The sequence below is a fragment of the Dipodomys spectabilis genome, unplaced genomic scaffold (assembly GCF_019054845.1).
Source record: "Dipodomys spectabilis isolate Male_0828 unplaced genomic scaffold, ASM1905484v1 ptg000138l, whole genome shotgun sequence".
NCBI classification, from domain to species: Eukaryota; Metazoa; Chordata; class Mammalia; order Rodentia; family Heteromyidae; genus Dipodomys; species Dipodomys spectabilis.
This window is the reverse complement of record NW_024870815.1, coordinates 3,818,612-3,836,000: the sequence shown is the minus strand read 5'-3', so window position 1 is coordinate 3,836,000 and position 17,389 is coordinate 3,818,612. Positions and strand designations below refer to the sequence as shown.

The window sequence follows — 17,389 nt, the reverse complement described above, 5'->3', positions numbered from 1 at the left end:
CACAGTCAGGAATCTCACAATACATAATCCCAACTCTAAGACCAACCAGCCATTGTCATTTTTATTACACCTTTTCAGGAAGAAAGGAAGCACTATACAATAACTGCATAATAACTGTGTACTTCAGTCATATTCCACATGCCAATTTCAGAGCAATAGGATTTGGGAAGGAGAGGTTTTTATGATGGAAGAGGAAAAAAAAGTTGGAGTTGTGACTCAAATGGCAGCGTGCCTGCCTAATAAGTGAGAAGCTCTGAATTCAAATCCCAATACTGCTTCCCCCAAGAAAAAAGCAAACAGAAAGGAGAGAAATACAATAACTGAAAATGATGAGTTTGAAAACTGTATCTGCCGCAGCCTCACATATTTCTTGCCTGAGCATTTTGTGTTTTTTAAGTTCTTGAAACTACTGATTTGATAAACTGCTTCAGAAAGATTTTTACACTCTTTTCTTCAGCCTGTCTTCCCACATAGACAGCTTTGCAATTTTACTCTTAACAGTTGTTGGTTTTATTATTTGTAGCTTTGCTGAAAAATGAGAGGAAGCAATAGTTTTTCCTTTTAACATCCAGCATCCTCATTTGCTAACTAACCTGGCTTATCCTAGTCTTTGCTTTCCTGTCTATTGGATTTGCAGATTGTCTGTGGTCGTGCTGCATTGGTAGGTCTTAGTTTTCCAAAGGAATAAAGGGAAAAGGTAGCCTTTGTCTTGCTTAATACAGGCAGGCCCCAACTTTCATACACAACACATCGCTAGCAGTTTATATTAAAATCGAATGTATACAGATCAAAGCATAGAATTGCATGTTACACAGGAGGCAAAATTGAATTAGCAAGGAGGTGGGTCATACACTGAAAAACCCATGCATTTATTTTACCCTTGATACCATTTGTTCATTGTTTAAATCGTTATACTCCCATGACACTCCTGAGTGTGTTAAGTCAAGGGATGCTTAAGAAGAAAGAAATGATGAGAGACACAGCAATGAAATGGATGCAATGGAAAACAAATTCAGTGATCCCACAACACCGAGGACCACAAGAAATATGACACCCAGACCACTGGCGTCCCGTTGATGGTGCCCGCCGTGGTGACGTGTGTTCATCCTCTTTCTCCATTGTCTGTCTCACATTTGGACCAACTTGCTGTTCCTTGACAGATCTGTGTTGTTTCACAGTGCTGGCTCTCTGCGCATACCCTTCCCTCCACCTCAAATGTCCCCCGACGCCATTTTGCCGTAAGTCAGAATCTACTCAAGATTCAGCCCAGCTGAACCTGACTAGTCCCTCCTTTCTATGCTCATGAGATGATGAGCAGCTTATGATATATTATCTCTGTTGCTTCTGCTTATTCATGTGACTCTAACCATACCCCACCTGCAAACCCCTTTCAGTAGAGTTACAGTACTTGGAACACAGTGCTCTGTAACCAGGAAGAAAGGAAGTAGGAAGAGAGGATGAATGCACATTTGAATTTCACTGCTGTTCTCCTTAGAGCGTTTGGGATATACCATTTGATTCTAAGGGTCTTCTGAGGTTCTTCAGCATAAGAGACAGTAATTGTTTTCAGCATGCTGGTTTAGCATCGGGCACATAACTCTGAAAACAAGAAATCACAACAGGATACAAGCCATCAGTCTTGCACACCTATAATACCTAAGAATGCTAGTCTCATTTAATCACTTTATCCTCCTTTTAACACCAATGGAGAAATGAGGCATTAGAGAAATGAAGAGAGGAATCCACAGGCATGAAACCATTTAGAGCCCAGGTCATAGCTGAATGTCAGCTGCTGGCCTTCTGACTCTGTTCATTAACTCGATTATTCCTGCCTGAACACTCTCTATGAATCCAATGCAGAAAATGTAATAGAATGGCCTATAAATCAAAAATATCGGGGGAGAAAATGGCTAGGATTTTCTAACTTTCTGTCAATGGCTCTGTAAGTTAAAGGTGTTTTTAAATCAAAAATATCGGGGGAGAAAATGGCTAGGATTTTCTAACTTTCTGTCAATGGCTCTGTAAGTTAAAGGTGTTTTTCTTTCCAACATAATTTGGTTTGCAAATCACATCAGGTCAACAACTCATACTATAACTGGAAACCTATCTGACTTCAAGAGGGCCTTAAGCCCATCTTTCTGTCCCTATTGGCCTGGCTCCTGTCCTAATTCTGGTCTGCAGGCTCCAGGTTAAGAAAACAGGAATACAAATGACCTTTGAGGGAAAAAGGAAATGAATGTGACAATTGGCATTCAGCCCACAAAAGCCAAACAGCATTAAGAGTGATTCACTCGCTGACACTTCCCTCTTGCTCACTGATTCTGAAGCCCTTTGGAAAATAGGCTAGAGAAAGCATCGTGGCTTCCCTTGGTACAACTGCAGAGCATTGGAAAGCTCATTTCCTGTTCCATGGAGACATGTTCTAGCAGAAAAACGATCATTTGAAAAATTGTTTTGGAACAGCAGATTGTCACTACAAATAGAAAATAAAACACCATTTTACCTTCTGTCTTACTGTGTTTTTACTTCCTTTTCCTACTAAAAAGCCATCTTGTTTGGATTTGTGCACTGCTTTCTAGAAATTCATTTTGTAAAATGGCTGCTTTGTGTACATATTACTAGTATTCTTTCCCCTATTTTTCAGCTAATTTTATGTTGTCTGCTATGTTTTTTTTTGTGTTTCTCCAAGACAGGAACATTTTAATTTGTATTTGGGGGAGCTTCCCAGCAAGTGTCAATTACTTCTGAGAAGCTAAACACTTGATTTATGGGAGCATTGGAATATTCTCTATTGCTTTATCACACATTCCTTTCCACGTCATAGAGACTAAGATTTCAAGTCAGGTGACTTGGAGCAGCCTCCTCGTTAATAGAAGAAGGGGAGCAGTATTTGGAAGTCTACATCTACTGAAAGTTCTTGAAGTGTTTTCTTTCCTCAGCCACAAGCCGTTAATTATGACTACCACAGCCATAAGGAATCATTTGAGGAGGAAGGCCACAGGAAAACATATGCCCTTTCCTGCTGGCCCAGTGAGACAGATGCAAAGAGAGGAGGTGAAGAAAGATACTGTTCATCCTGTGGCAACCAGAGATCTGTTTTGCCTATTCGAAATCCTCCGAGTAAACATTTTCTCAGAACCTAATTTTTTTAATTGTAAAGATACTGTACACAGTGATTACATGAGTTAGGTAAAGTACCTTTCCTATCAAGCCTTATTACCCCCTCCTTTGTTTTTTTTCACTGCTATCCCATTCCTTTCCACCTTTCCACCTCCCTCCCCCCACTACCGAAGTTGTAAAGTTTGTTTTCAACAAAGTGTCTTGGACATCTCATTATTACCATTGTTTCAGCATTTTGTTGTTTCCCTTCCCCTCTCCAAATTAGAAAAATGTATATACAAGATGCAGGGCACCAGAATCCAAATACAGTGAAAGCAGGGTTTATACCATGGGGGAAGAATGTGCAAAAGAAGCAAAAAAAAAAAAAATCACATAGTACATTAAAAACAAAGAAAAAATCTCTATGTCCCTATCTTAGAGTTCATTTCGCTTAGCATCATCTTATATGGTCATATGTACATGGCTTTTGACCTTTTCTGCTTGTTTGGTAAGATTATCCTAGACATATACTTGTTACTGCAAGTAAGGGAAACCATGGGACCTATGTTTCTTTGGGTCTGGCTTACTTCACTTAACATAATTTTTTCCAAGTCTTTCCATTTCCAAATAAATAAAGCGGTGTCATTCTTTCTGATGGAGGCATAGAATTCATATGTGTATGTGAATTATATATATATATATATATATACATATACATATATACTAATTTCACATTTTCTTGATCCATTTATCTACTGAGGGGCATATGGGTTGATTTCATATTTTAGCTATGGTGAATAATGCTGTGATAAACATGGTTGTGCTGATAGCTTTAGTATGGTCTTGTTTGTGATCATTTGTCAGAATCCAATTCTTTATTCAACAGATCCATTAAGGCTCACTTACACTGGACCTGGCTATATGCTAGGTGCTCTGGGTATCATGCTGAACAGGGCTGGGGGCTGGGGGGGGAGGAGGGGTGGTCCTGCCTTCATGGCAGAAACAATCCAATAGAAAGAATGAGATGAGATCAAAAGAAAGACTAGAAAGATAGAAGAAGAGAATAAATGAAATATTTTACATTTCTAGTTGAAAAAATATTTTAAAGTACTCAAGGAAGAAGACTTCATCTAAAGGAGAATAGCAAACTCAAGGAGATCTTCTTTAAGCTGAGACTTAAAGAAAGGGCAATGGCAAGGAACACAGGAGTAGAGAAAGGAATGTTAATGCATATGTATTAGTGACCCAAGCAGAATCAAGATTGATGAGCACATCCCTCTGTCCCTCTGGTCTCTGCTTTGTGTCCCATGGACAGCAACATGACAGTTCCCAGTGCAAAAGCTGGAGAGATCTATCTGAAGACACTAGAGTTGTAAGCAAAGTCCTGATTTTCTTTCTTTTCTTAGGTAGAGTAGGCTCACCAATGTTCATTCTCAACCAAAGTACATCCACAGCCTGTAGGTTAGCTGTGCAATTTCCTGAGGTGAAGCAGGATGTTTTGTGCTACCGAGGCTGGAGATGAGGAGAAAGGAGGATTGGTAGGACCTGTTTGATGGCTTCTTACAGGCATGAGCTAGAGCGTTCTCAGTAATAGAATTAGGTGAAGGCAGGTATAGGAGGGATGATGGTGAGAACAGGAATGGGCTTTGCTCACCCCCATGAGTCAAACAACTGAGCAATTAGTTATTCAGACTATTTCCCAAATGTAAATCCTTCCTAAGAGACATGGTAAACTCTGTTGTGTTCAGAGGCATGGAGAACTCCTATTTTTAGCCAGATTCTGAGGGAGAGAGAGAGGTGGCTTGTCAGAGAGCGCCCTCCACGGGGATCCAAGATGCCCCATTCCAGGAAGCCAGGCCATTGCTTTGCCTGAATCAATACAGATACCCTGTGGGAATGGCCACCACCGAGACAGATTGTGCCAGCAGGCTCTCTTCCACTCTGCCCCAACATCTGCAACAGCTTGCGAGGTAACATTTATTATTTATGCATTATCCCAGCCTACAGATGTGTTTCCTGAGGCTCAGAGTTTCTGTGACTCATCCAAGTCTCACAGGTGCAATGAAACTTCAATTCCTCACACCTCCGTACACAGATTTTCTGACACCAAAAACACCCACTGGGAGGGTTCCTTGTGTGACTGACTCCCTTTCTCTGGCATGGAGAAGAAAGCAAGGTTCATGAGACCTGACTCCTGAGAGCCTGGCATCACGGTGAAGAGGGGAAGGGTGTGGAGGTCCAGTGACAAGGACTCAGATGACCCCTTTGCTTTTGGTCTCTATGTAGTGCTCTCGAAACTGCAGTGGAGGCTTCAAGATCCGAGAGATTCAGTGCATGGACAGCCGAGACCACCGGAACCTGAGGCCGTTCCACTGCCAGTTCCTGGCCGGCATTCCTCCCCCACTGAGTATGAGCTGCAACCTGGAGCCCTGTGAAGAGTGGCAGGTGGAGCCCTGGAGTCAGGTATAGTCCCTGGGAATAGACTAACCTTACCAGGCAAGACGGCAGACTGAATTGCGCGGTGCCTTGTAAGTGTACAAGTCAGGGATGACCATACCTGCATCCTGCCAGTGATTTGCCTCCATTCAGTGACCTCGTCACATATGGAGGAAGCTGCTCAAGTGAAACACATTAGGAGCTTCAAGAGTTCCATTGAGATGATGGTTTGTATGGTGTGGTTTTGACTTTCACAAGGAAATGTTTTGACACAGACTAGTCTCATAGTGGATATACTGGGTAATTGGGGTCCTGCTGAGGGAATGAAAACAACGGAAAGGTTTGAACAAAGACCACAATGATGAGAATCTGCCTGTCCGAGGAGTCTATAGTTGGTCAGGGATAATAGTCAGGTCCTTTCCACGCAGTATAGTTTTAGTTTCATCTCTGAATTAAATGTCCAGTTCATCATTTGCCCAAGTAAAAAAGAAGTATGTATGTCTCTCTTTTGTGAAGCCTCTCACTTTGCTGGCCTTGATTTCATTTTGGCACATGAAAACAAGGTTATTATTCTTTGGAAAAGTATGCTGATTTCATTTTGCAATAGATAAATGCATCACTGGCTAGAAAATATCTCAACAATATCTATGTGTCACAGAAATATGAGAAAACAAAATACTATACCATATTTGAATGTACCCAAAAGGTAGACACTTTATGTACAATATCTAATTTAATATTTGATTTAATCTAATATTTGATTTAATGAACTGAATAGTAGGCTTATCAATTCCATTATAGAAGAAGAAATTAAGACTAAGAGAGGCTGAGAAAGTTATTTGAGGTTACGCAACTGGAAGATAAATGATGAAGTATGAATTCAAACACCAAATAGACTCCAAGGTCTATGCCCTTTCCACTACAGATCTTAGCCCAATGGGGCTTAAAGAGCAAAGTGAGGAGAAAGATGAACTGATAGTACCCCAGGGTCACCTACCATGTGCCAGGAAGGGGTGGCTACAGAGGATACAGAGTTATGTCAGAGGCTGTGGAAAACTGAGTCTCCTTGAACCACTTACTAGGTCAAGCACCCATTGGATTCCTGGGGTGTCTCTAGGCCACTACTTGGTGTTTTCTTTCTTTTATTGGTCAGTCATGGGGCTTGAACTCAGAGCCTGGTCTCTGTCCCCAAGCTCTTTTTGCTCAAGGCTAGTGTTCTACCACTTTGAGCCACAGCACCACTTCTGGCTTTCTGGTGGTTAACTGGAGATAAGAGAACTGTGATTCTCAGATCTCCGCCTCCTGAGTAGCTGGGATTACAGGCGTAAACTACAGGCACCCAGCCTACTTGGTGTTTTCTGAAGCAACTGCCACCATTGTCCCTCTTCCTTCTTTCCCCTGCCCTACTTTGAGCAGTGCTTTACCGTATTTCCTAGGTGTTACAAAATATGTGTGTACATATGTAAGTGCACAGTTATAAAACACATCGAATAAGTGGGGGAAAATGCACATTGTTACTCAAAGCTGGAAGACTGTGAGGGCAATATTTTCATTCTTTTACTGACTATAACAAGACTAACTGTATAGAATTTCCATGTTTTCTATTGTGCCAGCAGACCTCAGTGCCTGATGTGACAGGCATAGAATTAACAAGACATCCATGATATTTTATTGTCCTTATTGTTGTAACCATGCCATAAGTAAAAATTTTCAAAGAATTGTCCAAGAATCCAAAATAGTTTTCAAGCTGAGCACCAGTGGCTCATGCCTTTAATCTCAGGAAACTGAGATCAGAGGATTATGATTCGAAGCCAGCTCAGGCACAAAAGTCCAAGTAATCACCAAAAAGGCAGGAGAGGAATTGTGGCTCAAGTGGTAGAGTACTAACCTTGAGCTAAAAAGCTCAAGGCCAGCATCCAAGCCATCGGTTCAAGCCCCAGGACTAGTATTCTCTCTCTCTCTCTCTCTCTCTCTCACACACACACACACACACACACACACACATACACATACACACACTTTAAAAAATTCTTCATGAATTATTTAAGTTCTACTCATACATGACATAATATAGCTTATCAAATTATTCTAGTTAGAAAAATGTTAACATGCTTTGGCAATAGATCCCTGAAGAAAAAGTTTTCCATCTTGCGTTTCTTTTGTGACATTTGCAACCTCTTCATCAAAAGTCTGAGAAATTCCAACAGGTTCACTCTTCCTAAAGTAGATAGGTTTCATGCCAAAACACATTTTTAATAGATATCTAACAGAATCATATTGTGAAATCATATTTTAAATCATTATAAATACATCAAAATTTTTGCATTTGGGATTCTAGATGCTTCTTCCAGGAGGCAAAATGCAGGTAAAATGAGTCCCTTCTGGAAAATAAAAACAACTCATTGAGTTTTTAGCCAGAATTCTTTCCTTGAACATGTTATTGTACAGTGAGCTGTTAGGCAACTTTTGATTTTTCTCTTCCTTTTGTCCTCGGGATTTCCATGGCCAGCCTCTCTCCCACTCTTTAATTCTTGTTTCACTTTTATTCTGTAAACAACTCGTGTTGTCGTTGTAGGAAATCTCTAAAAATGCTTCAGGTGCCAATACAGATATTGATTTTTCTGCTAATACACAACAAAATTGATAGCACTTAGATGAACATATTACATTATAACCCCCCCATACAACCTTTTGAAGTTCAGAAAAAAGGTCCATCATATGTATGTCGTGTATGTTGTAGATATAAGAAGGAAGCTCCTTTGTCCAACTCATTGATACTAATACATTTATTTTGCAAAAAAATTCCATCTGTGTCATTGGGCATGCATCACCTGATTTCCTCCTAATCTCATTGTGTATCAGTGTTCCAGGTCCTGTGGAGGTGGGATTCAGGAGAGGAAGGTGTCTTGTCCAGGAAGCCTCTGTGACTGGACCAAAAGGCCACTGTCCACTGTCCCCTGCAATAGTCACCTTTGTTGTCACTGGGCCACTGGGAACTGGAACTTGGTAAGCATTGGCTCTAGACACCTTGGTTTATTTTTTAGCTTTAGAAGAGAAAGTCACATCCATGGCTTTAAGTTATAAAAGTTGCATGCATTTACTGCAAATGTTCATATACTCAACTGATGTCCAGTGTGCTTCCATGTACTTCTATTTTCATCCTTTCTCCCAGATCTTCTAGACCTGCTGATAGTTGCCTCATAGCTGCTGAAGGTCAGTGCTCACTGCCTCAAGTTCAGAAGAGAAAAGATCAAATGCTTTCAAATAAGAACATATCAAATACGATACTCCATAGGCAAAACTCTAAGGATGAGTTCATTTGGAGCCTACCTCTTGGCTTTTTGGGTTTTTCCTAGAGCCAGGAGGAATAACCTCAAACTTTAGGCTTATTTGCACTTAGTGAATGTTAGGTTTCTTGTCTATCCACAGCAGTTTGTTAGATGGCCAGCCTAAATGATGAAGATCAAAGTTTGTTTACTGCATAAGAGACACTGCTGCGTTGGTGGCACTGAAAACAAAAAGCTAGAAAGCTAGATTCAGCCATCCTTTTAATTTGTGTCTTAGTTTTCCAGGAGAAACTCAACCCTTCATTAGAAAAGATAATGCTAGGGAAGCAGAAAAACTTAAAAAAAAGAGGAAGAGGAGTCAGCTTTCAAGTGGTATTTTAGCATAATTATGGTGTTAGGGGAACTGATTGCTAGCTTCCAAAGGCAGGTTTTCTATAAGCTATATGAACTACTACCTTTTCTAGCAGTTATCTAGGGATGGGAAGAGATACCAGACATCCACTAGCTCCTGAACACCTTTTTTTTTTATTGTGAAAATACTGTACAGAGGGGTTATAATTACATGGGCAAGATAGTGAGGGGGGGGGCAGGGGAGGATGGAATGGGAAGGGTAAACAAAGGAGGAGGCTACAATGCTTGATAAGAAATGTACTCATTATCTTGTCCTGAACACCTTTTGTGTAAAGAGTCTCTCCTTGTGGGGTGCAGTGGCTCATGTCTGTAATCCTAGCTACTCAGGAGGCTGAGATCTGAGGATCACAGTTCAAAGCCAGCCTGGGGAGGAAAGATCTTGAGATCTTATCTCCAATAAACCACCAGAAAACCAGAAGTGGTGCTGTGGCTCAAGTGGTAGAGTGCTAGCCTTGGGCTGAAGAGCCAGGGGCAGCGCCCAGGCCCCAGAGTTCAAGCCTCATGGCTGAAAAAAAATCTCTCTCCTTGAAGGAGCAGTATTCATATCCTTCTGTGCATGTCTACATTTGTGTGCATATGAGTGGGCCCTGAACAGGCTGCACCATATCTTGGGTATAACTGGTAACAAGAAAGTCCAGAGTCAGGAGGTACGAGGAATGTGGTGTAGCCTGAGGGTCTGACCACTGCATTGTGCTTCTATGAAGTTGGGTGCCACATTAGCTGGCACAAATAATAGGACTCGGAGCTAGGAAACAGGAACCACAAGAATTTAATACACTACCCCTTAACAATGAATGCTTTTTTAACCTAATAATCCATTCTGTATGAGTATGTTTATTTTGAGCAAAAACTTACAGCATTTTCTTCGGGTTTCCTTTTAAGTACCTAATTGCCTGTCGGTGTGCTCCATGGATATGAGAACAGCATACATTTTTGTTGTTATAAACAAAGTAATGAAAGGTATCAAGTGAAGTGAATGCATGCGTGTATATATAAATTTTGTTTTTGGTGTTCTTAGGATATATAGGAATTTAAAAATACTTTTAATAGTATGTCTTAATAGAATGGGAGATACTCTGAAATATTTTCATACATGCATACATTGTACCCTATCCAGCAACACATTTTCTTCTTGACTGGTACAGGGTATGTTTCATCAGCAAGAAATTAGAACCAAGATTACTTGATTACACAAAGAATACTTAGGGTCAGTTTTCTGCCAATATTTTAAAGGTCACATGTGAACTTACAGGCCTCTAATATAAGACTGCCCCAGTATGAGAAATTGCCCATTAAATGAAATAATCAGAACTTCCTGAATTTACCTTAACTCTGTAGTTTTTCAGCAATCCATACTTCAAGTTCACCTCCATCCCAAATAGGATGAACCAGGCCTAATTTTGGACACTTCATTCATCAAATTTCATCAGGCTAATTGATAATGACTTGCTTAACCACAGCCCCTTTTTTATGTCTATCTTCAGGTACCTGTTAAATAGTCATCTAATTAATATTCACCATTTCCAGCAAAGTTTGAGTGCTATAGTCCATGTATCAGCTTCAAAAAGTAGTTACTAGAGGCTGAGAATGGCTCAGTGGTAGAGTGCTTGTCTTGCGTGTATGAGGCCCTGGTTCGATTCCTCAGCACCACATAAACAGAAAAAAAAAAGCCAGAAGTGGTGTGGTGGCTCAAACGGTAGAGCATTAGCCTTGACCTGAAGAGCTCAGGAACAGTGCCCACGACAACAACAACAATAACAAAAAAGTAGTTACTAACCTAAGAGTAGCTCACAGCTCCAAGGAAGCAAGGGCCTTCTTCACATCAAGACCCTAGCAGGAGGAGGCGCTGATCACTCCAGACAGGCCTTGGATCCCACTGCCTGGACTCTTCATTAAATACTTTGGAATCCCATCCAACAGTAATGTATTTCATCAGTAATAGAATCAAATAAGAACACTAGGCAAGAAAATTCTGTATAATGTGAAGAATCATAAAAATGCTGTAGGTAGCTGGACATTAGTGACTCACCCCTGTAATCCTAGCTACTCAAGAGGCTAAGATCTGAGGATCCTGGTTTGAAGCCAGCCCCAGCAGGAAACTCTGTGAGATTCTTATCTCTAACAAACTACTCAAGAAAGCCAGAAGTCGCGTGTGATTCGAGTAGTTGAGCACTCTCCTTGAGCAAAAGAAGCTAAGGGACAGCATCCAGACTGGCAAAATAATAAATAAATAAAAATGCTGCAAGTCTGAGCCCTTCATGGGAGAAGAAAATCTCATGGAAGATTAAAATCTACAAATGAAGGCTTAGTTTCAATTCCCTAAACAAGCTAGAAGTGCTGTCTGCAACACAGAAGGTGGACACGTGTTGCCGTTTTCTTTATACAGCCATGTGGTAGATATTAATAATTGTGTACATTGCAGGGTAGGGGAATGGAATGTGGCTAACATCAAGCAAACCAGACTTGGAAATCAAACTGAGAATATACATATACATACACATTTGCCTCTCTGCCTCTATTCCCGAACTCCCTAAACAGGGAGAAGGAACAAAACTGAAAATGACAAAGATGAGAGAAGATAAGAGGAGAGAGAGAGAGAGAGAGAGAGAGAGAGAGAGAGAGAGAGAGAGAGAGAGAGAGAGAGAGAGATCGGTAAAACTTTCTAGCTTTTAGCTAACAGCTAAAAGCTGCCTGTCTCAGGATGCTCCAGAGTAGTCAGATTTCCCTCATACTCCTGGGGGCAGGAGTGAGTAAGGGTAGGCATTTTGATAGAACTTTTTAGAGAACCAGTAGATCTTTAGATTCTCTGGTGTATTCCAACAACAGCCAGCAGGTATAATCTGTGAAGAGGTTAATCGAAAGAGACCCTAAAAATCAAGCACAGTTGATGGAACAAAGGCTCATCTCTTGGATAATTAAGCTTAAAACATCTTCTAACCATCAGGGTAATGGTTTTCTTCCTTCAGAGAGCTCCACAAAGGTAGGCTGGTTTAGAATAGATCTCGTCCTAATTCCCTCAATGAAGACACGTCTTAATAGCTGCCATCCAGTGTCTCCAATAAAATCCCAGGTACCTCATTCTAAACTATAAAGAAAGAGGTATTTGATAAAGTCCTCACATACCTGGAATGGTTGTAAATCCCTGCAATATGAGCTTTCAAAAGTGTGAAACAGGAAGATTACAGATTCAAGATTAGCATGGGTTACATAGTGAGTTCAAGGTGAGCTGGAGTTACATAGTAAGACTACATCTCAAGAAAACAAACAAAAAATGAAAATAGCACACAAAAACTAAATAAAATAAATTGTAAAGGGACCCAGAGGAGATGGAGATCATGTAGTAAGTAGATGAATTCCTCCCAAGAAACTAGTCTCTTCAGAGAAACAAGTAACTATATTCATTATGTGAGAACAAGAAGCTAAGGAAAAAGAATGCTAAAGAATGGAAAGAGACCTTAGATAAACTTCTAAATAGCAAAAGTTAAAAAAAGTAAAAGGATTAGGAACCAGAAAAGTAACCTTATTTCATGCATGATTATTGTAGGATTGAATTAAGAATATTTCCTGTGTGCATAAAACATGATCTGCCATGTATTAATGATAAGTGAAAGAAAATTGTTCAATGAACATGTTGGCATTCATTTATAAAACATCAAATCATTTCTCTTCTTTATATGTCTCCATTTGATCTGTGATTGAGTGGTCTTCAGATGCTTCTTTTGCAGCTTCTCCCACTGCAAATGTTTTGTGAGGATCAGTGTTTCCAAATAAGGCAGATTAAGCTGGAGAGAATCCTTGTGGGATTTTTAATTTTCATTATCTTTAAAGTAGTGGTACGGAGGGGTCATCACTCAACACATCAATTTGTAAAGCACAATACATCTTGATCAATGTCACTTCTTTCATCATTCTCTCCCATCCTTCCCAAATCTATCGTGGTGTAGTTTTTACAAACAAAACATCAAAGCCACTGTAGGGTTCAATTTAGAGTGACAGCAATTCTGTAAGTCAGTAGTCCTAGCTAGTTCACAATCAGATTTAGATCCCTGAATACTCCTATTTGAGGTATAAGTTCTGCGAGGCTTTTGTTGGTTTCAAAGGAGTAGATGAATAGATTAACTGATATATAGTTATCATATGAGCTCTGAGATATAAATGGTTGTATTGATTGATATAGAAATATCATAGTATATTATATTTATATGACATATATCATATATATATATATATATATATATCAGGCACTTCATTCTAAGCTATAAAAGAAAGAGCCTGAGGTCACCAGGATTGCCAGACATTTGATAAAATGTCATATACCTGGCACTGTTGTGTATGTCTGCAATATAAGCTCTTAGGATCCAGAAACAGGAAGATTACAAATTCAAGATTAGCATGGGTTACATAGTGAGTTCTAGATGTGCTAGGTATATACATATGTGTGTATGATATATACAATATATGTACACATATATGTGTATATATGAGATGTATATATATGAGATAGATGCACTTATGAGATATATATCATGTAAATCTTAAGCCTCTAAACCTTCAGTCTTACAACAGTGCAAGGATTAAAAACAAAAAAAAATCAATCAATGGGTAAACAAGCTAAATAGAGCATTCTCAGAAGAAATAAAAATAGCTGATTGATGTGAAGAAATACCACATCTCTGGCCATGAAGAAAGTGCAAAGAAAAAAAAAACCCATTTAGAATTGCCATTATCAAGAATACAAACAATACAGATACTAGTGTGGGTATTGGCAAAAAGGAACCCTAATACACCATTGGTGGGAATGTAAATTTGTTCAACCGCTCTAGAAAACAGTATGGAGATTCCTTCAAATCTAAACATAGACCTATCCTATGATCCAGAAATTCCACTCTTTGGCATTTATCCAAAAGATTACAAACTGTGATACAGTAAAGCCACCAGCATAACCGTGTTCATTGCAGAAATAATCATCATAGCCAAGGTATGGAATCAATCCAGATGCCCCTCAATGGACAAATAGATCAAGAAAACGTGGTATAAATACATAATGGAATTTTACTTATTTGTTAGAAAGAATAATACTGCATCATTTGCAAAGAAATGGAAGGACATGAAAATTTAATGTTAAGTGAAGTCAGGCCCAGAAAGATAAAATTTCCATGTTTTCTCCAATATGTGGAAGTTATAACTAGATTGTGAATATATAAGTAAATACATGGGGTGATATGCAAGTATATATAAATGTATTAGCTAAAATACAGTAGATTCAAGGGAGAACTCAGTGTAATTCCTTAGAAAGGCTAACTAACAGTCCAACAAAATGAACACAAAGAAATAAGCACTCACATTTGGAAGGAAGTCAAGGAGAGTGAGTTAGAGAGGAGCGGGGAGAATGAAGTCATAATTCAATGCATATACTACAGAACTAAGAAAAATGAGGGTTAGGAGGGATGGGGAGAATGATGAATGGGGTGACATTAATCAAGATACATTCTACTCCTACATTGCTGTATTGAATGGCAACTTTGTACAACTACTTAAAGATAAGAAAAAAATCAGCCACTACTTTTCCTGTTTAATCTCTCAATTAAATTCAAGTTCTTTTATTGGCTGATAAACTCATAAGCAGTTCATTTCTCTCTTATTTTTTGTGTTGCCTTGGAATTAACTTTGTTTCTAATCTTCATGCCCAAGAGGACAAGAAGGACAAACACCCGAAATAAGCCCAGACTGTCTCACCAGTCCCTTAGAAGCAGAAATCTGGAAATTCATCAGTGGATGAATGGACAAAACTATCATAAAAGAGACATTAATAGAAAATTACACCATCTTACAAAGAAAATTTCAACACATTCTACAATATGGATGTAGCTCAAATTCATTATGCTAGTCAAAATGTCAGCCAAAAATGGACAAATACTATATGATTCCATCTCTATGGGGTACCATCAAATTTAAAGAGAAAAAACTGCAATGCTGGTTTCCAAGGATGGGATTGGGAATATAGATGGTGAGCTGTCCTTCAATAGCATTCTTATTGCTCTCTTCCTTTTACTTACTTCTGATCCCCAAATAAAAACCAGTCCATGAGCTAGGTGCTGGTGGCTCACGCCTGTAATCCTAGCTACTCAGGAGGCTGAGATCTGAGGATCCTGGTTCAAAGCCAGCCCCGGCAGGAAAGTCCGTGAAACTCTTATCTCCAATAAACCACTAGAAAACCGGAAGTGGTGCTGTAGCTCAAGTGGTAGAGCGCTCACCTCGAGCTGAAGAGCTGAGGGACAGTGCTCAGGCCCAGAGTTCAAGCCCCACAACCAAAAAAAAAAACAAAAACAAAAACAAAAATACCAGTCCAGGGAAACTGGAGAGTACTAGGGCCCAGGAAATGTAATTTTCTTCTGTTTTCCTTTCAATCTCCATATATTGTACTTCATTCCTATATTCAGGATATGAAGATGAGGGCCAGCTTGGAAATTTTAGTTACAATCAAGGCTGTTAACCATTTCATTCCTATTCCTTTCTAAGCTCTTGTTTCATTCCACTCACATCTTCTATAATCTGATTTTTTCTCTACTTCTCCTGCTTGGTAGGAACTATAACCACCAATGATATTTAAGTTTGTACGATTCACCTTCAGATGGAATTTCTTGCAGTGTCTGAATTGTAGATTCCCAAGGAAGGTACCAACTGAACAACTAGAGTCAGAGGCCCATTCTGGATCCCTCATGTATGGAAGCATGGGTGGTATCCCAATATTGAAACCATGTCATAAGCAAACAGGCCATTCTCACATGAGAAAAGGAGAAGGGTGTTCCTCAAAGAATCCTACACTAGCCTAAATTGAATTCAATCTAACAACCTAAAATATAAGACTCTATACTCACGTTTCCAAGTTATTGGTGCCTCTTTATTCTATGGCTCATTAAACAGATTTCTTGGTAATTGAGATTTTCCATGTTTGACTAGGGTAGAGTTAGACTTCTATCTAACTCTACCCTAGTCAAACATGGAAAATCTTTGCTGGTGATCCTGGGGGAAGACTTCCAACCCTTTGTGTTTCTGGAGGAGAATTCCAATTCTGTGTATCTCCCTCTTACAGTGCAACACTTCTTGTGGAGGTGGATTTCAAAAGAGGACCGTCCATTGTGTCCCTTCAGAGGACAATACAACTGAAGAGTCAGACCAGTGCCTGTGTGATCATGAACCCAGACCTCCAGAATTCCAAAAATGCAACCAGCAAGCCTGCAGAAAGAGTGCTGGTAGGTGAATGCGTTTGTTTAGCTGGGGAGAAGAGTGGTAGCCATTCTGTATAGCTGAACCTGTATAGGTTCATGTCCCTTTTGCTGAAGAGAAAATCTAAGTGCTCCTAAGGCTAGCCCGTGACTTAGAGAACAAGTCTGTTTGCTGAAGTTTAACTAATTCCTTAAGGAATTATTTCAACCACTTTCCTATCTCAGAACATGTTTGCACTGATGTCGTCTCACACAGAGGAGAATTAATTCCATTGTTTTTAGAGATATCTGAGAGATGTTCCAGCTTTTCTTGGGAAACAGCTAAATGTAGGGTGGTCAATAAATCTAAATTTATTGTTTTAAACTGAATTTTACAAAAGCAACTTCTGGGGCAAAGGTATCAGGATCAAACAAAGAAGGACAAATGTTTCATAAAATATTTATGTGATCTTCCTGCCTTGGGTAATTTGCTCTATTGATTGCACTTCTCTTGTCCATAAATGAGTTGGCTTAACCATAGGCCAACCATTCCAATGTATCTTTGGCTCTATTAATCCACAATGAGTTTCTAAATCAAATTGAACACCTGGGGGAAAATTTTTCAGAAAGAATGAGATGTTTTTTGGTAGTTTATTTACAGCATTTATAAAGTAAGGAATACTTCATGGAGAAGTTAGTTTAGTAATTACACTGTGGGGCAGCAACTGAGGATCATGTTGTTCCTGAAAACATAGTTCGTTGGCAGCATGCAATGGTAATATCTTTCAAAAGATTCCTAATGATAAGTAGTGAGAAGTGTGCTTACTTACTTCAGTACACTAAAGACATCCAACAGCGACTTCCCCTGAAGTTAATCCTGAGTTTTCTCCGAGGGGTTGTTTATTTTCAAATCATGAATTCATGCAACATATAATTATTGGACACTTGCTG

General features: G+C 39.5%; 1 protein-coding gene across 1 annotated transcript in view; it reads left to right on the top strand.

Moving 5' to 3' along the window:
- Adamts12 (ADAM metallopeptidase with thrombospondin type 1 motif 12) overlaps positions 1 to 17,389 on the top strand; it is a 237,724-nt gene that overhangs the window by 212,612 nt on the left and 7,723 nt on the right. Inside the window, exons 21-23 of the mRNA XM_042690638.1 lie at positions 5,386 to 5,562; positions 8,398 to 8,541; positions 16,327 to 16,486. Coding sequence (XP_042546572.1) covers positions 5,386 to 5,562; positions 8,398 to 8,541; positions 16,327 to 16,486 — 481 coding nt within the window. The remainder of the gene's footprint in view (positions 1 to 5,385; positions 5,563 to 8,397; positions 8,542 to 16,326; positions 16,487 to 17,389) is intronic.